This window comes from Ovis aries, chromosome 3 (genome assembly GCF_016772045.2).
Source record: "Ovis aries strain OAR_USU_Benz2616 breed Rambouillet chromosome 3, ARS-UI_Ramb_v3.0, whole genome shotgun sequence".
In the NCBI taxonomy this organism is placed as follows: domain Eukaryota; kingdom Metazoa; phylum Chordata; class Mammalia; order Artiodactyla; family Bovidae; genus Ovis; species Ovis aries.
In genome coordinates, this window is record NC_056056.1 from 130,457,670 (window position 1) to 130,479,258 (window position 21,589).

Genomic DNA, 21,589 nt, shown 5'->3' on the forward strand with positions numbered 1-21,589 from the left:
CTTCTCCAGCATCACAGTGTGAAAGCATCAATTCTTCAGTGCTTAGCCTTCTTTATGGTCCAACTCTCAAAACCATTCATGACTACTAGAAAAATCATAGCTTTGACTATACAGACCTTTGTCGGCAAAGTGATGTCTCTGCTTTTTAATACACTGTCAAAGCCCATAATAAGTGGGATCAACCCCAAATTTGTGAAAACCAAACATTCTTTCATGGTTGTTTTGACTCATGACCATTTGAACATACAAAGTGCAAAGAAAACTGAGACTTACATAATTACATGATGAATGTCACATGCTCTCAGCCCACCCCCATTTTTCATTCTTTTCCTCTCCATTATTCTAAGCAGAACAGCAAAGACATCAGTTTCCATGTACTAGCCAAGTCACAGAGATGATGTGCAAGCCATTTAGAGCTTCTGACTTTCCTAAAAAGGCCATATTGCCCTTTGCATGTTGAAAAGGCAGCTATTCAAAATGACCACACTGAGATGGCCAGTGAATCTCATATACCTTTGTTCTTTACCATACAGAAACTTTGCAAACAGCTTGCTTCAACATTTAAACACTGTCTATTATATTTCTTCCCCCAGGGCTCCCATAGTTGAAAGATTTTTATCTACTCAACAAACTGCATTTATTAAGGAACAGTTCCCATTCTCAGGCTTTATTTATCAAGGGCATCTCAAAAGAGCCACTCAGAGCGCTGACTGTGCTACCACAGGGAGCTGATAAAATTCCAGCTCAAAGCAAAGACACTTGTAGCCTTGCTTAGTCTGTGTATGTTTTTGTAATCAGCTTTTTGAAACATTGCAAACAGCTCATAAATCCTTCCCCCAAATCCCAGACTGTAGGCCGAGAACCACCGTGAGAACCACCAGTAGTTGATAGATTCTCACTTTCTGAAGATGAAGAGTTCTAGTCTGGCCATTCAAAGCCTGAAGACCTAGGAAGGGTTTTCTACTGGGCATCAAAGCTGGCTATCCTTACTTTCTTCACTTAGATTCACTGCTGGAGTTCCTATTAGTAAGACTCTGGTGTTCTGGTTGAGCCAAGATAGGCCCTACAGAGGCAAAACCCAAGGAAGATCCTTCCTCAACTCTTGGGGAGATAGGAACAGACAAACTGAAATGCCCTGGTACATCCACAGAACACCAGGTCATTAAAAGCAACCGCAAGGGGATAGCTACATGGCTGTGGCATAACCCCTATAGTGTGTTAAGTTAGAGAAGCAGGTCCAATGTAGTAGTTAAGGTGGCCTTTCTTTACCATGGGCTTCCCTGGTGGCTCACAAGGTAAAGAATCTGCCTACAATGCAGGAGACCCAGGTTTAGTCCCTGGGTTGGGAAGATTCCCTGGAGAAGGAAACGGCTACCCACTCCAGTATTCTTGCCTGGGAAATCTCATGGACACAAGGAGCTTGGCAGGCTACAGTCCATGGGGTTGCAAAGAGTTGGACAGCACTGAGCGACTAACACTTTCACTTTTTTTTTCAGAGTAGTTCTCATAGAATGTTCTGGAGACCCATTTTGTACTAAATGTTCTGAGCAAAAGTGGTCCTGGGAGCAGATGTTACCTGCTATATCCCTCCTGCTGCTGCTGCTGCTGCTAAGTCGCTTCAGTCATGTCCAACTCTGTGCAACCCCATAAACAGCAGCCCTTGAGTATCATAACCAGAGTATTCAAACGCTCTCAGAAGCCTTGTGCTAAGGAAACCTGAAGTGAAGTGAAGTCGCTCAGTCATGTCCGACTCTTTGCAACCCCATAGACTGGGCCCTACCAGGCTCCTCCGTCCAAGGGATTTTCCAGGCAAGAGTACTGGAGTGGGTTGCCATTTCCTTCTCCAGAGGATCTTCCCGACCCAGGGATCGAACCCAGGTCTCCCGCATTGTAGGCAGACGCTTTACAGTCTGAGCCACCAGGGAAGCTGCTTTTTGCCTGTGAGGTTTCACATGTTTGTTGGACCGTGGAAACTTTTTCCAATGTAGTAGCAAGAGCTAGCATTTATTGAGTGTGTATTATGTGCTGGGCAATGTTGGTAATAACCCTGTGAAGTTAGCAATACCATCACCATGTCACAGGTGAGAAAACAAGGTCAGAGAGATTCTGTGACATTTGTGAAAACACCCCAGAATTACAAAGATGTCCTGTGAGCTACAAGGAAGTATCCACATTCTGATTAATTTCGGCTCAGGCTCGTGGCCTGCCTGCTGCATCGGTCAGCCACCCTGGGAACTGTGAGATGATGGGTGTGGTTATTCTTCACAAAGTCAACTTAGAATGGACTTTTCATTAGAATGGACTCTGCTTTTCTCACAAACTCCTTCTAGAACTCTGTTTCTCTGTGTGATTTAAGAAGTTACGTATGGTCTCCAGCAGGTACGACTTCCTGGCTCTGAGTTCTGCAGGTTTCCTGACTACCTGCTGTGGGATTTTGCCTGCAAAAAATGTGCCGTGTGAGGCTCAGGTCCTCCCTGCCTCCCCCGGCCCTGCTTGGAGGCTCGGCCTGCCTTTGGGGCCTGGGTTTGCCCATCACCATCTCCCTCTCTGGGGGCTGCTATTTCCTGGCAACTGGAAGAGGCAGCTCCAGGGGCTGAGAATGATTGGAAAACTCCAATTTCTTTTCTTTTTGCCTTCAGTGGAGGGAGTGTGAGCAGTGAGCTGGGAGCTGAGGTGATGGGACACCCCTGAGAGGGGTGTGGCGGGGGTGGTCCTCATTTTCATGCCATGGGTCAACCTCCTGCTGACCCTTGGGGTCAAAGCCTGTTGCTTTCCCCTGATGCTCATCTCCAAGGTGCTGTTGACTGTTGCTCTCTGAAAACCAGGTGACCTGATTCCATGATCATGGAAATCACTATTAGCAGATCAGAAAGCTAACTATGTACCTGTTAGCAGAGGTTAACAGAGGTTCACCTGTGAGAACTCTTTAAAAATACAGATTCCTGGGCCCCTGCCCTAGTCCTGCTCAACTTGAGTCTCAGTGGCAGGGGGTCTGGGAATCTGCTGTTTCAAAAGCTCCCCCAGGAGATGGTGATAAACTGCTCCATACACTAGGACTTGAGAACCACTGCCCGATGTCATTACACAGACATTCAGTGTTTGAGTTGATAAATGCCTCCTCGTGGCCCTTCATCAGATAAGGTGTTGGAGTTTTTCTGATGTTGCTTATAATTCCATCTGAGCTGCCATCATCTTTATTTTTAGGTGAGGAGAATTCGTGTTGCGAACTGCGGTAAACATAAATCCTGTTGGGAGTGTTTAGCAGCAACAGACCCTCACTGCGGTTGGTGCCATTCGCTACAAAGGTATTTCCTGAGTTTTCTCACCGACTTGCAATTTTGAAACAGTGCGATGCAGCTGCACACTTGTTGCCCTACTTTAAGGATCCGTTGCAATGACCTGGGGGAACTGATCTCGGCACCCGCTAAAATATCATTGTGTAATCCAAATTCATTCTCGGGGATGTTCCCAGCCACAATGGTGTTACTGAAATCATTTGACCTGGACGGCTGAGAGGGTCCCCAAGCTGGAAGGGTAGGGGGAGTTGGAGGTGGGGGAGAGGGGATAAGTTGGGGCTGTCAGTTTTTCTTTTACTTTCTGCAGAGTTCTCCAAGATTAGAGAGAGACAGAAGGTTCTTCCTCAGCGGAGATAAAAGAATAGGCATGTTTGAAATGTTTCAAATGAATCCTCACGATGTCACGCGTTCGGTTGGCTCCGCGGAAGCCTGATTATTGACGATGCTGTCTCCTGATGCGCGGTACAGCTGTGCACAGGCCTGATGTGCAGTCGCAGTCTCCGGGCAGAATCTGCCCAGCTCAGTCTTGAATTACGATGTTCACGACCCATCTAGGCTCAGGGCGACTTGTAGCAGCTTCCTCGCCATGGCAGCTCCCAGTGTAGCTGGGACCGGCCTGGTTGGATTCACTGTTGCCATGGCAACCCAGTACTCAGGCTCTGCTATAGAAGTGAGGAGAGGAGAGCCTGCCGCAGCTCAGGCAGAGGAAAACACACACACACACCGTAACAGTGTCTGTCAGGTTGGTGCTTTCAGTTTTTAAAGGTGAAAAAGGATAAGAAAGAGTAGAACAGGGGCAGAGAAGCTGAAGGCTAAACAAGGGGCAATTTGGGGAAAGAAAAGAAGGCTGAGAAAGAGAATTTGAGAGGCTTTTGGGGGGAGGAAGGCAAGAGGAATGAAGGGGAGGGGGGAAATGCAATATACACAAGAGGTTCAGAAAACAAAATAAAAATATGGGGATGGAATTAAGAGTTCATGGAGGAAGTCTGAAGCTGAGATGCAGCAAGATGCATAATTGCCCTTGCCTTTCACTGAGCTTCCTTACCGGGCTGTTGCCGTCAGAATCACCGGCAGACAAAAGAAGCAGGGCCAGGAAGAGTCTCATGAATAATTGTAATTGGGTAGGAACGTTTTCTTCTTGTGGCTTCCCTAAGACTAGACTTGAAGAAAATGAACTGATCACGAACAGACCTGTATCGCCGCACACCGACTAAGCAGTTTTGCTATAATCTTTGCAACCCTTTCCACTGATGTAGGTTCTCTAGGTTTGCAGAGCTCTGTGCAGGAGTTAATTCAGTAACAGTGGTGGAGCTGGTGGTGATGGTCACCGTGGAGATGTGATTAAATAGCCGCATGTAGCTAGTGGCCACTCTATGGGCAAACACAGGTCTGGCATTCATAAGAGATGTCTGAATTGGAGATGTGAATTTGGGGAGTTAGTAGTGTTCAGATGATACACGTCGTGAAGTCGTAAGACCAGTGAGGGAGGGGGCGTAGATTGAGGAGAGGAGTAGTTGGAGAACTAAGCTTTGAGTTCAGTGAGCATTGGTGCAGGGTTTAGGGGTCAGGGAGATGAAGAAGAAGTAGATCTGAGAGAACAGCCAGAAGCGAGAGGAAAAACTAAAGAAGGTGGCTTCTTGGAGGCCCAGGGAAGAAAGGAGGAGGGGAGTGGTCCATCGCGCCAGATTGTGCTGAGATGTCGAGCAAGAAAAGCAAATTGAACCACTGGACTTAGCAGATGATTACTGCCAATTGTGACAAGGACAGGAAGTAGTGATAAAACTGTAAAGAGAAAATGAGAAGAGGATGGAGCGGAGACAGCTCTTTGGAGGAGCTTTGCTGAGAAAGACAGCAGAAACACGGAGCAGACATTGCAGGAAAGTGTGAAGTCCAGAGAGTTGGTTTTTAAGATACATGAAATAGCTGTGTTTTTGTGCGGCTGGGAAAGTTCTAGTAGTGTGGGAGAAACTGACAATACAGGAGAGAGAAGAGAATTGTGGGGTGTTGTTTTTCTGCAGATGAAAGAAAATACGGTCTTCTGTGCCAGTGGGGGCCAGGCCTCAGCCAGCCTCAGCCAGGAGCATGGGACCCTCCATCCTTAGTCCTGGGAGGGCAGGAGGAAAATACGGGCTCAGGAGCAGGTCAGTGGTAGAAGTGTATGCAGTGTCTTTTCATGTGACTTTGCATTATTTCCAGGAACGTATGATGAGTGAGAGTGAGGAGAGGGAGGAAGCCCTGGAGTTGGAAGGGAGGCGTGAGAGAAGGCACAGAAGAGAGAGGATGAGAGAACAGAGCTGGGAAATGAGGAGCAGTTGCCAGACAGTGTCAGGGTGCACGTGAGGCCCATGGTCTTGCTTTGGAAGTGAGAGCAGTACGCCTGGTTCTGCTTTCACAGGCCCCGTTTGGCACTGTGGGCATAGCAGTAGGATAGGGGAGAGTTAGATTTAGCCAGAGATGGGACTGGTGGCTCAGCGGTAAAGAATCTGCCTGAAATACAGGAGACACAGGTTCAATTCCTGGGTGGGGAAGATCCCCTGGAGGAGGGCATGGCAACCCACTCCAGTACTCTTGCCTGGAGAATCCCCATAGACAGAGGAGCCTGGCAGGCTACGGTCTATGGGGTCACAAAGACTCGGACACGACTGAAGCAGCTAAGCAGCAGCAGGGAGTTTTCAAGAGAGGAAAGTGGGGTCCAGGAGCTGAGGGTGCCTGATGATATGGATTTGGATACTTACAATTGTGGACCCTGGGCTCCAAGCTGGAAGTGAGCTCTAAGGAGGGAGGTGAGGATGGGCGTGAGGGATGGCAAAAGGTAGCCAGCTCTGTGCAGGGGAGATTGTTTTGGGGTTTAAGACTTGTGGGACCTGGGGACCTGGAGACCTGGAGAAGTCCCCTGGACTATGGGGAACTTGAAATTAAGGTCACGGAGGGGGCAGACTTATTGGTCCTGACAGGGTCTGGGGTGGGATTCTGTAACTGAAGTAGGGTGGAGGACAAGATCATTGGCAGAGAGGGTGGGCAACTTAGGGGTCACAGTGCTTGCTGGGCCAGTCTTCAAGAAGGACTATGGAACAATTTTGGAGGAACTGAGGAGCAAGATATTCAAAAAAAGAAAGGTATTGCCTGCAGGCTGCATGGTCTGTGGATGGTCGTGATGGGGTGGGCCTTGGGGGCCTCTGGAGAGATGGCCCAATGGCTTGAGCTTCCGAGCTGGGGTGTGGGGAGCAGGCTTGGAAAGAAGGGAAGAAGAATCATTCTAAAGAGGCAGCAAGAAACAAGGAGGACCCTTATGATGAGGGAGAGGAAGCAGCCAGCCCTTGGTGGGCTGCAGGAATTGGCATCCTCAGGGAGAGCCTGGTTTCAGGATGAACAAAACAGTGAAGGGAACAGCTGGAGAAGCTGAAGACTCCAGGGATTTTATTGATGATGGGCTGTGATAAAGGAGTTCCAGCCTTCTAGAAAAGGCTGCTCATAGCTTCTGCTGCTTCTGCTCTTGTTCCCTTACCCCTGCCCCAAGAGGAGTGGGCGTTTAAAAATCTCAACCAGATCATTTTATTCCCCAGCTTAAAAACCTCCACTGGCCTCCATTGTAGAATTCAGTCTGACTCCCTTACTCACAGGACCTGAATACAGAGCTTCTAAGAATCAGGCCCTTGGTTACTTGGCCCTTTCGTTCTAACTTAAGACTATGCCAGGCTTGTTCCTCCCACAGGGACTTTTCACCAGCTGTTTCCTCAATCTAGAAAATTCTTCCCCAAATCTTGCCACGGTTGGTGCTTTCTTACTCATCAGGTCCCAGCACGCGCATCTCCCCCCCTACTAATGACCCAGTGTGAAGTAGCCTCACCTCACTCCCAGTGACATCACTGTTTTGTTTTATTCCTGGCCTCATCACTACCTGGCTTCCCTGGGTTCAGTCCCAGAGTCAGGAAGATCCTCTGGAGAAGGAAATGGAAACCCACTCCAGTATTCTTGCCTGGAGAATCCCATGGACAGAAGAGCCTTCTGAGCTACAGTCCATGGGGTCACAAAGAGGTGGACATGACGGAGCAGCTACCCCCCCCCCACCCCACACACACACACACATCACTACCTGAATGATCTTCTTTCTCTGCCTCTTCCTTTATTAAAATGTAAGTTGCTTGGGAGCCTCGTCTTGTTCATGACCATATCCCCAGAATCTAGAACAGTGCCTGGCACATGATAGGTGCTTTAAAAATGCATGTTAAATGAATGGAGATTGAGTGGTTGGGAAAGTCTACCAATGGCAGGCTGAGATGTGTTAAGTATGATTAAAACATTCCAGGTTTGTGAACTGATGGCCCTTCCCAGCCATGTCAGATCACTTGGTTTCAAACTGGCTTGGTTCTGGCCTAAGATGAAATAAAACTAAGCCTCATATCTGTGACTCATGTTAAGCTCCCAGTACCATTCAAAATTAGGAATTCTAAAGGGGGATGTTTTCTTATAACTGTAGCGCATCCCACTGTGTTTATTTTAAATGTCACAGATTTATTTAGAAAAATAATTTGTTTTCTCTTTTGAGAAGGTTGAGTTTTATTACATAGATGTCTAGAAAGTGGATGTGTTGGGGGGGTGGTAGTGTGCAAGAAAATGATCTTAGCTTCCTTTGGATCGAGTACGAAGAATGGGCATCCAGTATAAGCTGATAAAAAGCAATTAGACAAACAATGAGCTCAAAAAAGTCTAGTATTTTATTGTTGGAACCTCAGATCCAACCTATGCTGAATTTTTCTGTGTGGGTGGAAAGTGAATTTTTGCAGGCTGAATATCTTGGGTTTGAAAGCAGCTTCTCAGTTTCTCCCATATTGCAAAGCATAGCACATGTGTTCAGTTATGGATTTCCACAAAACTGGCAATCCTGAACCAATGAACGGGTGAGGTTCCAAAAGTTCATTTGCAAATTTGTTTGGCACTCCGAATGCATTTTTCCCATAGAAATAATGTCATAAATTAAGGGCTGATTCCCAAGTCAGCCCACAAAATTCAATTTATTTAATTTCAATAAATATTTATTGAATATCTACCAAGAACCCAATGTGGGAAGTGACATAACTAGGTGATATTGGGAGAAATCAGATGTCATTCTTGGCCTTAAAGAATTTACATGCCAGCTAAAGAGACAGACCCATCACTGGCCAAGGTTCATTCATTCAGTCATACATCACATCAACAGATTTCCTGAGCACCTACTGTGTGCTTGGGACACAGTTCTTTCTTGCCCACATTGAGCTTGCAGTCTGCTGCTGCGGCTGAGTCACTTCAGTTGTGTCTGACTCTGTGCGACCCCATAGACGGCAGCCCACCAGGATGCCCCATCCCTGGGATTCTCCAGGCAAGAACACTGGAGTGGGTTGCCATTTCCTTCTCCAATGCATGAAAGTGAAAAGTGAAAGTGAAGTTGCTCAGTCGTGTCTGACTCTTCACGATCCCATGGACTGCAGCCTTCCAGGCTCCTCCATCCATGGGATTTTCCAGGCAAGAGTACTGGAGTGGGGTGCCATTGCCTTTTCCGTTGCAGTCTAGTGAGGGATAAAAACAAAAAAAAGCGAAAAATGAAGTTGCTCAGTCGTGCTGTGTCTGACTCTTCCCGACCCCATGGATTATAGCCTGCCAGGCTACTCCATCCATGGGATTCTCCAGGCAAGAGTACTGGAATGGGTTGCCATTGCCTTCTTCAGGGGATCTTCCTGACCCAGGGATTGAACCCGGGTCTCCCGCACTGCAGGCAGACTCTACCATCTGAGCCACCAGGGAAGCCCAGTGAGTCATAGAGACAGTGTTATTAGTCAGGTCTGCTCCAGTAATACTGTGTTAGCCAACAGATCTCAGTGACTTACAAGAACAAAAATTTGTTTTTCTTGCTCATGGTTCAGCTCCAGTGGAGGGTGGGGGTGGGAAGGGGACTCTCTGTCAAGCTGTAGGTGGAAAGTTTGGTTCAGATCTGCTTCACATGTCTGCATGTACTCTCCTCAAGGCAGACAGCAAAGTGCAAGGACCCAAGCTAAACTCTGTGGTGCATGCAGAGCCTCCACCCATGTCATGTTTGCTGATATTCCATTGGCAAGCAAGCCACATAGCCAAGCCCAGCATCAGTGAGGTAGGGGTACACACTGCACCTGCTCCAGCCTCATTCTAGCACAGGAGAGACTGCAGAGCTGGGAACACCAATTCAGTCTACCCCAACACGCCGAGGGGTTTCCAATCTATTAATCTTGATAAGTGAATAGAGAGTAATAACGTTTAGCACAGAGGAAGTGGAGGATTCCATGGAGGCACAGTTAAAAAAAATCTAGATAATCGCACATGTTGGCGAGGGTGTGGAAAAAGTGAAACTCTTGTGCACTGTTGGTGAGAATGTAAATTGGTGCAGCCACTATGGAAAACATTGTAGAGGTCCCTCAAAAAAATTGAAAATAGAACCATCACGTGATCCAGCAATGCCGCACCTAGGTACTTTTCTTCAGAAAATGAACACTAATTCAAACAGAGACGTGCATTCCCATGTTCATTGCAGTGTTATTCACAATAGACGAGGTGTGGAAGCCACCTAAGTATCCTTTGATAGATGAGTGGATAAAGAAGTTGTGGTGTATGTACACAATGGACTGCTACTCAGACCTTTAAAAAATGAAATCTTGCCATTCATTCACAGCAACGTGCATGGGCCTAGAGGGTATTAAGCTAAGTGAAATGAGTCAGGCAGAGAAAGACAGATATTGGATGGATTTCACTTGAATGTGGAATCTAAAAAAATGTGAACAGAAATAGCAATGGAAACAGAGTCGTAGGTACAGAGACAAACAGGTCATGGCCTGAGAGGAGGGGGATGGGGAGGTGCAATAGGTGAGGGAGATTGAGAGGTACAGACTTCCGGTACAAAATAAACGAGTCATGGGAGTGAAATGTACCGCTGGAGAATATACGGTAATAATTAATAATAATTAGTAGTAATTATAAAATGGAATAATGATTAATGATGAGAATATGGTAATAACTTTGTATGGTGACAGATGGTACCTAGACTTGTCCTGGTGACTGTTTCATAATGTATAGAAATATCAAATCACTATATTGTGCACCTGGATCTAACAGTGTTATAGGTCAATTATACTTCAGTTAAAAAGAGAACCACAGGTTCAGTGGACATGAATCCATCAATCAAAGAAAAGCAACCTAAACTTAGGTCACAGAAGGCTTCCTGGAGGAAGGGATGTCTAAACCGAGCCTGAAATGTGAGCAACAGAGGGCATCCAGGTACAGAGAGAGGAGGTAGAGGAGACTGAGGGAACAGGCCATGCGAAGGCTGGGAGCTGGGGGAGCGCTTGGCCTGACAGGCAGTATGGCGCAAGGGTGTGGTCTGAGGAGTGTTAGTTAGTGCAGATAGACGGGGTGGGGGAGAAGGACTCTTATAGCCCGCGTCAAAGGTCTGAATTTTCCTGGGAAGGCTTTGGGAAGCCATTCCAGGGTTTCAGTCAGAAGGCAGACCGGATCACTTGTGTGGTGCAGAACAAGCATTCTGGCACAAAACAGTCTAGAGAAGACTCCGCTGGAAACCCGCAGATCACTGAGAAGGTGGTTGTGAACCAGTAAGAGACTGGACACTGAATTAGAGAGATGATCGTGGGGATGGAGAGAAGCAGGTGGATTTAAGGGCTGGCTGGAAGATAGAAGTGACAGGACTTAGTGATTAATTGGATTCCTCCCTTGAGTCTGACACACTAAAAATAGGGCCATAAAATGAAAAATAAAATATCAAGGTGGCCACTGTTTTTCTGGAAGATGTATTCTTTCTCTCTTGATCTAAGTCCTCACAAAAAGAGTAATGATACCCAAGCCTACACTGGATGCCTACTGTGTCTCAGGCCTTGTACTTGGCTCTGGGTGGGAACACAAAGGATGGGTACCTAAGTTAGATGGAGGAGGACTTCTGAGAGATGTGAAGCTGGGTCTCAAGTCCTGGGACTTTGCTGTTGAAATGATAGGGGAAAGAGTGCAAGTATCTGGCTTGGGTACCAGAGGGACCGAGGTATTATTGACTGAGCAGGAGTTTAGAAAGACTAGCCAGTTTGGGATGCCCAGCAATGCAGGGGATGACTTGCACACTGGAAGGAGGAGTCCAGCAGAGAAAGAAGAGTGCAGACCCTGGAGTCAGTGTGTTTGGGATCGAATCCAGGCCCCTGTGTTTCTTATCATCTCTGTGCCAAATCTCCTCTTCTGTAAAGCAGGGGCTTCCCTGGTAGCTTAGCTGGTAAAGAATCTGCCTGCAAAGCAGGAGACCCTGCTTTGATTCCTGGGTCAGGAAGATCCCCTGGAGAAGGGATAGGCTACCCACTCCAGTATCCTTGGGGTTCCCTGGTGGCTCAGCCGGTAAAGAATCCACCTGCAATGCAAGAGTTCTGGGTTTGATCCATGGGTTGGGAAGAATCCCTGGAGAAGGGAATGGTTAACCACTCCAGTATTCTGGCCTGGAGAATTCCATGGACTCTACAGTCCATGGGGTTGCAAAGAGTGGGGCATGACTGAATGACTTTCACTTTCATAAGGCAGAGTAGTAACAGTACCTCTCTTGGAGGGTTGTTGAGAGAATGAAATCAGACGATGTACATGAAGTCCTAGGCACAGTTCCTCTTCGTAGGAAGCACTGTAGTGATGTTAGCTGTTATGGCGAACGCCCAGAGGAAGGAGCGGTTGATTGTAACCAAGGCTGGGAAAAGCTTCAGAGAAGAGGTCACGTTAAAATTGGGTGTTGAGGGAGAGGAGAATATTGGGTCTTGAAGCCTAAGGAGAATTTCACCAAGGGTGGGGGGCGAGGGATAATTCAGGCAGCAGAACCAGCACAATAAGGGTTTGATCTTTTCATTTTATTTTCCTTTTTGGCTGCACAGCCTGTGAGATCTTAGTTCCCCAACCACGGCTCAAACCCATGGCCCCTGCAGTGGCAGCACGGCTGGGCCGCAGGGGCAGTCCTGACAGTAGGAGATCTTTTGAGGGAAAGGGCTCCAACTGAATCGTCTCACCCCAGCACTTCTCTGGAAGGAGGAAGTAGATGGGGAGGGGCCGGGAAGGAAAGGTTTCTGAATCTGGACTTTATTAGTTGGTTCTGGGAACTTAGGAGTTTTCAGCAGAGGACCGAAACAATCATATCTGTGTTCTTAAAAGACAATCCTGATGGCAGAGAAGATGAAGTGCATTAAGCCAAGCATTAACCGTGCCACACTTGCCACTCCTCCCCTTCTAGGGTTGCTGCCTTCCGGTATGTTTATGAAGAGTGAGTTTACCTCCTGCCTCTTCCTGAGTCATCTACTTAGCAGCCCTTTCTCCAAACTTCACGTAGCCCACCACCTGTCCCAACACCATCACGGGCTCCACCTGGGGTCCCGGTCACGTGATGGAACCAAGGCTGGGTCCTCTTCAGAAAACGTACATGTCAGGAAAGCCACACTCATCTTTATGGTCCTGTCCTGGAAAGCCCCGCCTCCAGAGCATGTGTACAGGATGGGGACAAAGCCCCCAGGCATGCTGATTTCAAAGTATCTGTAGACTCCCCTCACTTATTTGTATGAGTGCAACACTTACTCACATCCTCTGCGTTTCTTCCACGGTGGCGGTTGGAAGACTTCCAAGCAGCCCTTGGTGGCAGTTTTTAGGTTTTCATCTGCTGGTTGGCTGTTTGACTCATGACACTGTGAAAGAGGTCCTTTCTCAACTTGGCGTAACAACAGACTTGCTGAAAGGGGGTAACAGAAGGTGATTTGAATGCTGGTAAGAAAAACTAAGATCAGCCTGCTAAACATATTCATCCTCAACACCCCAGAGTAATAAGCACAAAGAATTCAATGATTTGCTTATGGACGTACTCAGTCCCCTACATCGCTCTCCTGTCTTGAGATCTTCCTTCCCTCCCTCTCCCAAGAGACACTGCTTTCTCAAGTCTCCCCTAAGCATCACCTGTAAGGCCTAGGAGCTGCTGTTGCCTGAGAATTCAACCAAGGTGACCCACGGTGCATGGTAACCCATAAACACATTCCTCTGAAGTTTGAGTTACTCTGGTTTGGTCTACCATTGTGAAAGGCGGGCACTCTGCAGCAGAGAAGGCCACTGGGGACTTTTCAGTGGAGGAATCCATCAGGATATGCCCATTTCTCCTTCAGAATGCAGTTACAGAGCCCCTTCCCTAGGAAGCCTGCCTTGAGCCTAGGCTCAGCCAGGAGACAGGGTCCCCAGGCACGGAGGACGATCTGCTTACCACACGTCAGATGCTATGCCCTGAATGTCCCCTGCGTGTTCCATTTAGTCCTCCTGGTACCCTGTGAAGTAAGCACTTATTACAGTACCCGCTTTTAAGATGAGAAAACAGCCTTAGGTTTCTGTATCCATTTCCTACTTCTGCTGTAGCAAATAACTACAACCTTGCAGGCATAAACAACATACACTTATTATCTTACAGATCTGGAGGTTGGAAGTCTGTAGAGGGTTTTGCTGGGTTAAAACTAGAGTGTAGAAAGGACTGTGTTCCTTCCGGAGCCCATAGGGAGTCCACAGTCCATTTCCTGTCTTTTCAAGTTTCTGGAGGCACCTACATTCCTTGGCTTGTGGCGTCTTCTTGAATCTTCAAAGTCAGCAGCGTAGCCTCTTCAGACCTTTCTGGCTCTGAATTCTGTTTCCATTATCGCATCTCCGTCTTTGACCCTCCCGCTTCCTCTTACGGGGACCCTTGAGATTACTTTAAGCTCACTTAGATAATCTGAAAGAATCTCCCCATTTTAAGATTCTTAATCACATCTTTGAAGTCCTTTTTGCCAAGTAAGGCAACACATTCACAACTTCAAGAGATTAAGACATAGATATCTTTGGGGTCATTCATCTGCTTCCTATAGCTTGTATAAGCAGTGGAAACAGGATTAAAGTCTAGGCTTAGATCTAGGCTCTAACTCCCAAGCCAGTACCTTTACCTACCACCATAGTGAAAGGGAGGAGAAACCTAGAGACATTATCCCTCCTGGTGGTGGTGGGGAGAAGGGAGAGCCTGCTCCAGATAGACCCACCATGGAAGACTGGTTACACATCTAGGTCAACCTGAGTTATGGGAACCCTTCTACAGCTTGAGAGTTGAAGCATCCATGCATTTACTTAGCAGATTTGGGTGTGTGTTCTGGCTGTGCTGGGTCTTCATTGCTGTTCATGGGCATTCTCCAGTTGCAGTGAGTGGGCACTACTCTCTAGTTTGGTACAGGGGCTTCCCGTTGCAGTGGCTTCTCCTGTTGTGGAGCACAGGCTGTCCAGCACATGCTCAGTAGTTTCAGCTCATGGGCTTAGTTGCTCCACAGCATGTGGGATCTTCCCGGACCAGGAATCAAACCTATGTCCCCTGCATTGGCTGGTGGATTCTGCAGACTCTCAACCCCTGGACTTTCTGGGAAGTCCCACTTAACAAATCTTTATGGAGCACCTAGTGTGTGACAGACGCTGTTCTCAGTAAGCATCTAGGTTCTCTAGTGATGAACAGCTCAGCCCCATGTCTTTGCCCCCATGCAGGTCCTTCTAGAGATGTATTAGTTTCCTAAAACTTTCATAACCAATGGCACACACTCAGTGGCTTCAAACAGTGAAGATTTATTCTCTCATAGTTCTGGAGGCTAGAAATCCAGAATCATGGTATCAGCAGGGCCATGATCGCTCTGAAACCTCGAGGGGAGAAACCTTCCTCTCCCCTTCAAGCTTCTGGTGGCTTCCAGTGTGTCTTGGTTCGTGGCAGCATATCTCTAACCTCTGCCTCCAGCTTTACGTGGCCTTTTTCCTCTTCATGTGTCCAAATTGTCTTCTCCTTTCTCTTGTCAAGGCACTGGTCATTGAATGCCCTAAATCCAGAATGACTTCATCTTGAGATGCTTAACTAATGACATCTGCAGAGGCGCTTTTTCCAAATCAGGTCACATTCTGAGGTTCTGAGTGGACATGAATTAGGGGTGGAACATTACTGACCCAACTACATGAGGGAAGAGTGAAAATAAATAAGAACATAGCGTGTCAGATGTGATCACCCTTAGGAAGAAAAATAAAGCTGAGGAGGGGGTAGGGCTTGCCAGCTGGAGGCAGGGGAGGTTAGTTTCAATCAGAAGGTCCTGGGAAGCCTCACAGAGAAGAGGGCAGCTGAGCCAAGACCCAAAGGAGCGCACTCCACCTTGGGATGTCCCCTTTGGAGGCTGTGGCCAGGAAGTCAATTCATGACAGAAGACGGCTCCCAGTTCTGCATCCGTCCCCCCTTTCCTTCCAACCTGGGACGTGTCCTCATGCTGCATTCTGTGCTGTGACACTCCTTTATGGTCCAGTGAGGCTCTAACGGCAGCGATCGGGAAAATAATGGGATTTGGGGGCCGCCCCTCCTCCTTGTGTGAGGACCCCATTGTGCCGACTAATTGTGTAGAAGCAAGCAGGACAACTGTCTGTGGGGTGGAAGCAGTGGGGAGCAGAGAGGAATATGTTATTCGGGCCTCAGGGCATCACTGAATTACCCTGGCAGAAGCCGAACCCATGCATCGGGGTTACCAAGGAGGCTGAAAGGGATGTGGGGGCCTTCTCATGCTGGAGGGGGGTCTTCGGTGGACCCAAGTCCCCTGGGTTCTTCATCATCTTTGTCAGCTGTTAGAAGAGCCATGAATATTTCAAAGCAGAAGGTGGAGAGGGGATGAAACCATGAAGGCGCCCAGCTTTTGGCACCCAGGCAGCTGACAGTGGCTGGCACAGAGGGAATGCTTACCATACTCAGAAGCCAGTTTTGTTCGGTCCAGCTTCAGTCTCCAAACTACTTATCCTCACATCTTTTAAATTGATGCTGTGTAGCTCGAGCAGGTACCATTAGGAACACCCCTTTTAGTAAACATATGTTTTAATGGAATAGTTTTTTTTTTTTTTTTTTTTGAAATGACCTTATCTCAGCAGGCACTTTCATAAGTATGTATTGATTGGCTTTTAAAAATTCCTCAGATGTTTTCACTCGTCTTGGTGACCTGGTACTTTTCCTGTTCCCAACAACAACTCCACATTGAAACCAATGTTCCTGTCTTCATTGGAAGCCTTCCTGCCAGGCTTTGATGTTTTTGCTCTTGAGTACCAGTGAGGTTTTGTAGCGTTTGGGCCCTTGTATCCCGCTTAGGGAGAGTGGACCATTTCTGAAACACCCCATGTGCGATTCGATGTTACTCTTAGGAAGATGGGTTTTATTGCTGCCTGCTTTTTACTGATGGGGGAAACCGAGGTCCTGAGAAGCTGAAGAGTGCTTCCCATTTCAGAACAAATGTGTGGGAGAGCAGCTTGGAACCCAGATCTTCCTGACTTGAGAGACATCATTTCCCATCTTTATTTCCAGGCTACCTATTCTTTACGAACACCTCCCTTAAATTCGCCAGTTCAGGGTATGCCTTTGGAAATTAAAATACCCTCATCACCCACCAAAGAGCCACATGAGGTGAAGGCCACACATCCCTTTTTTGTGTGAGTGCTTCAGTCTGCAGATGTGGTGCACGTGTGCTGAATAGCTCCAAGTGTCCAGACAAAGGCCGGTTTCCCACCACGCCAGGCACTGGCCAGCCCAGTGAACGAAAATCTGTGAAACAACTTCTGCTGGTATCGTGGAGACATAGACAAGAATTTAGTCACTTGAACATTTAATTCTTAATCCAGTTCAGTGAACATGTGTTGAATACCAGCCATGGGCCAGGTCCGGTACTAGGCCCTGCTGCTGCTGCTGCTGCTAAGTCGCTTCAGTCGTGTCCGACTCTGTGTGACCCCATAGACGGCAGCCCACCAGGCTCCCCTGTCCCTGGGATTCTCCAGGCAAGAACACTGGAGGGGGTTGCCATTGCCTTCTCCAATGCATGAAAGTGAAAGGTGAAAGTGAAGTCACTGAGTCGTGTCCAACTCTCAGCGACCCCATGGACTGCAGCCTTCCAGGCTCCTCCATCCATGGGATTTTCCAGGCAAGAGTACTGGAGTGGGGTGCTGGCCCTAGGGAGACAAAAATGAATAAGGCTCTGCCCAGTGGAAGCTCGCAGGTTAGCGTGGGAAGCAGGTATCAGCCAATACACCATGAAAAAATGCCCTCAGAGCTGGTATTCAAGGCATGGGGAGACCCCAGAGAACCCTCAGGAAGAGGAGAAGGGTTATGATTAAGAACCTTCCAAGAAGCCATGAGCTGAGTCTGCCCCCTTACGTGGAAAGGGCAGGCTGCTTGTTGATCTGGTGTGTGTGAGCAATGCAAAGGGCAGACCAGTTACCCCTGTTGCCCAGATGCCTGTCACATCAGTATCATTTTATATGTGTTTGGCTTATGTCATTCAAACTTTTTACCTAAGTTCTGTTTCATTTGCCTATGTAATAAATATAGTAACAGCTACTAATATTTACTGAGGCATTATTGGAAGCCTCAGTTAAATAGATGGACGTTTCTGAAATAACTCTTCGATCTATGGTTTTGTAGGTGTGTGTTAACTAGATGTACATTTTTATAACCATTCCATGAAATAGAAATGATTATTATCTGCATTTTTGCAGCTGGAAAGCCTGAAACAGAGAGAAGGTATGATTTGCCCAACGTCACCCGCTTATAATTGGCAGCTCCACCCACCACTTCTTCACTAAGTTCTAGCCTGGTCTGATATTTAATTAGCTCCTTGCAGAGACCAGACTTTAAGTGAGCTCAGGTTCTTGGCACTTGCTGTTCCTTCCGCCGAGAATGCTGTTCCTACTGCTCTTGATGTGGCTAGGTTGTCTTCATCCTTGAGATCTGAGCTGAAATGCCATCTTTCTTTTTAATTTAAGTTTTTGGCCATGCTACATAGCTTGCGGGATCTCAGATCCCCAACCAGGAATTGAACCCAGGTCATGGCAATGAAAGGCTGGAATCCTAACCACTAGGCCACCAAGGAACTCCTTGAAATGCCATCTTTCTTGACCAGCTTACCTAAAGTAGTTCCTCGCTGCTATATTTTTTTAATTTCTGCTGAAAACTAGCCTTGATTTGAAACTATTTAAATTATTGTCTGCTTATTTGGTTTTGGTCCATGTGCCTCACCAGAATATAAGCTCATTGAGAGGGGAGCTTTAACTGGCTTAAACATCCATACATCCCCAGTGCTCGGTGTTTGGTATCTGGGGGGCACTCAGACAATACTTGTGGAAGGAACCCTAGATGTGGCCTTAGGCCCTAGGGGTGGCAAGGTGCATAAGGCAGGCTTTTCCCTTGGGGATCTTACAGTGTGGGCAGAGAGACAGGCAGTCAGCAACCAGCGCATTGTGCTGTAAGCGTGTGTGGGGTACCCATTCGGACACAGCAGAGGGCATGACTACTTTGCCCGGAGGCCGGGCAGACATGGAGGAGGTGATTCTGAACTTGGAGCACCATTTCACCAATATTGCAGGCCCTCGCACGTTCTGCACATGCCGAGAAGAGCTGGGCAGTTTTCCCCGCATGTGTTTATTAAGTAATTGCTCTTTGCGAAGTGCCATGTACTAACTATTAGTGATGGATGTCTTTAGGAGCTTGTAAGTTAAATAGACTTATCAACCCACGATTGCCTGGGGATGAGTTTGGAAAAGAAGGAAGAGGCTCGATCATAGTATTGGGTACCAAGATGAGCGTGGAAATGTGTGTTCTAGGCTCTAGGTCATGAAAGGGATGTAGGTAGAGGAGTCTGGTGTAGGTGGAAGGGTGCCATTGAAGATTTTTTAGTAGGAAGCGGTGTATCAGTTCTGGACTTGAGAATACCTAGGCATTGGTGTGGAGAGCTGACTAGAGGCAGGCCATTCAGAAGCCTGCTGCAGGAGCCCAGGTGAGGGCAGATTGTGGGAGATGGCATAGAGCAATGCTTGGAAAGAATAGGTTATCATCAGCTGAGTATGAGAGATGAGAAAAAAGAGCCAAAAGAAGCCTCAAGTTTTCCAGTTTGATCTTCCACTTGGATTATTATTGCTCATTAGCCAAGATTTAAGTGCTTCTCAGTGTGCATGGCTAGGACTTCTAATCCTTCAGTAAAAACGTTAGAAGACGTGCATTATCCATTCCTATCTTTAAAGTTACAAAGTATACCGGAATATTGAAGGCTCTGAGAATTCCTGCAATAGGGAAGATCATTTAATTTTATTTAACTAGTGTTTCCCAAATTTCTTAAGCCTCGTTTAATACTAACACCTAAAACAGCTTGAAGAACACACTTGGAGAATTGCTGAGAAATGGAATAAAACCTGTATTTTTCCCATAGGGCTCAGGCTCTGGGAGGATGTAGTTATTTTTATTTTGGCCTTTATGATGTTGTTATCCTGGAAACCTTTGAAAATTTTGAGCTGTTTGGCACAGTCCTAAGAGTGTGAACACCACTGCCAGACTGCTGAAATACATACCATGCTGTCTAATCTCTGCGCCTCAGTTTCCTCATCATTGAAATGGAGCTGATAACAATAATACCTACTTCCTGAGGTAGCTATAGGATCAACAAGTCCCAGAAAGTCCTAGAAACAGCACCTTGTCCCTGGAAAGGGCTCCATAGATGAGGGCCCTGGGGAGGGGCAGTAGCGGGTAGGAGATGAGCCGTGGACTTAGAAGCAGCACTGTCTGATTTGGTATCTCAGCCCCTCTGCTTCCTAACTCTGACCCTGGGAAGCAATATGGAGCCTTCTGGCTCCAGTTTTCCCCAGCTGTAAAAAGCAAGGGAATTTGTCGTACCTACTTCATAGATTTGTGAAGAATAAGTGAATCAAATCATATGAAAGAACATCTCCTGGCATGTTAGATGTTTTCAGTTTAAAAAAAAAAATCTTCTAAATTGTTTCTGTTATTAGCATCATTTTCTTATGTAGGTTGGCTTTTCATCACTGGAGCTGAAACGCAATTTTTCAGCTTTCCTGGCAAGTTATTTTGGTCTTGTATTTTGGCATCCCTCTTGGCTGACTCTGGGGGCCTAGAATTCAGAGTGGAGCTTGTCACAGTGACTTCTCATTCTCTCCTTTTCAGTTGAGATTGGTTTTTCCATCTCGTGGACTACCAACGTTAATGAAAGTCCCTTGATTCTCGGGACCACCTGGTCCCTCCTCTGGGCTCCGTGCCCTTCTGAAAAAATGCAGACATCTGTTTCAAATCACTTAGCAGAAGACCTTGGGATGCTCTTGTAGCAAAATCTTCCTCCAGTCACAGACACAGTCTCCTGTTCTGAGAGAGAGGCTGGATCTTTCCTTGTTAAAAGTTTTCTGATACTGTGTCAGTAGAGAATCTTTGGAACAGATCACACCAACCCTCCCATTCAAGCAATTACCTGATGTTTAGTTGTCAGTTTACATCAGGGACTGTCTGCTCTTAGTGAACAATTAGATTAGAGGATGCTGATGAAATTCGAGTGGCAGGAAGTACAAGTTACATTTCTGAGTTTAGAGTTTCTATTTCAAGGTTGAGTAAGTAGTAAATTCTTAGGGAGAGATTCTAGCCTAATAGAGTCAGATTTTCAAGGTCCCCCAGCCCATCCCCTGGGCATTTCACCTGCCTGCATGCCTGGAAACTTCGGCTCATTTCTAGAGGTGGGTCTCCCAGTTCTTTATGTCGACATGAAAACAATTAATAATTTAAGTCACCCCCATTAAAAAATAGAAATACTGTATAAATGCAATACTGTAATAATAAATTTAAAAGTCGATCCAGCTGGGCACTGTTCCCAGACTACCAGCCAAGCAGAAACACAAGTAAAGAAGAAAAACTGCTATAAAATGCAAATGGATTCAATCTCATTGTTTTCTGCTACTCTTATATCGCAAATATATAGAATTGAAGTTACATCACAAATAAATAGGTTTTTCAGGTTAAAACCTGGAGACTTAATCACTATTTATAACATTATTTCTATGGGGAAGAAAAGTGTATTCCATATTACAAACCGAGGGTTTGCAAGCCAATTTTTGGAATACAATAGACTTGCGAGTTGGGGGGCTTCCTGGAACCTTAACCTCTAATTGGGTGTTTTGTATTCAGAGCTAGTGATGGGTGAACATGCAAGGCCTCTCAGAACCCTGCTCTGTGTTTCCCTCCCAGATCCATGCTCCTCTCTTCATTCTGGAGGCTCTGTCTCACCTTCTTCAGTCTATGCTCCTGGCGTCTTCATCTCTGTCGCCTTGTCCTGGCCCAGCCCCACCCTCCAACCACTAATGGGGCCCAAGGAAACCAGGAGGAACTCTAAATGTCATTATTTTTGTGCAGCTTATTAAATGGCAGTTAGGATCCTGGCAGGCTA

General features: G+C 46.8%; 1 protein-coding gene across 2 annotated transcripts in view; it reads left to right on the forward strand.

The window, feature by feature from the left end:
• PLXNC1 (plexin C1) overlaps nt 1-21,589 on the forward strand; it is a 155,442-nt gene that overhangs the window by 37,621 nt on the left and 96,232 nt on the right. For both annotated transcript variants that reach the window (XM_060412507.1, XM_015094600.3), the window contains exon 4: nt 3,205-3,305. In XM_060412507.1, the coding sequence (XP_060268490.1) occupies nt 3,205-3,305 (101 nt within the window). The remainder of the gene's footprint in view (nt 1-3,204; nt 3,306-21,589) is intronic.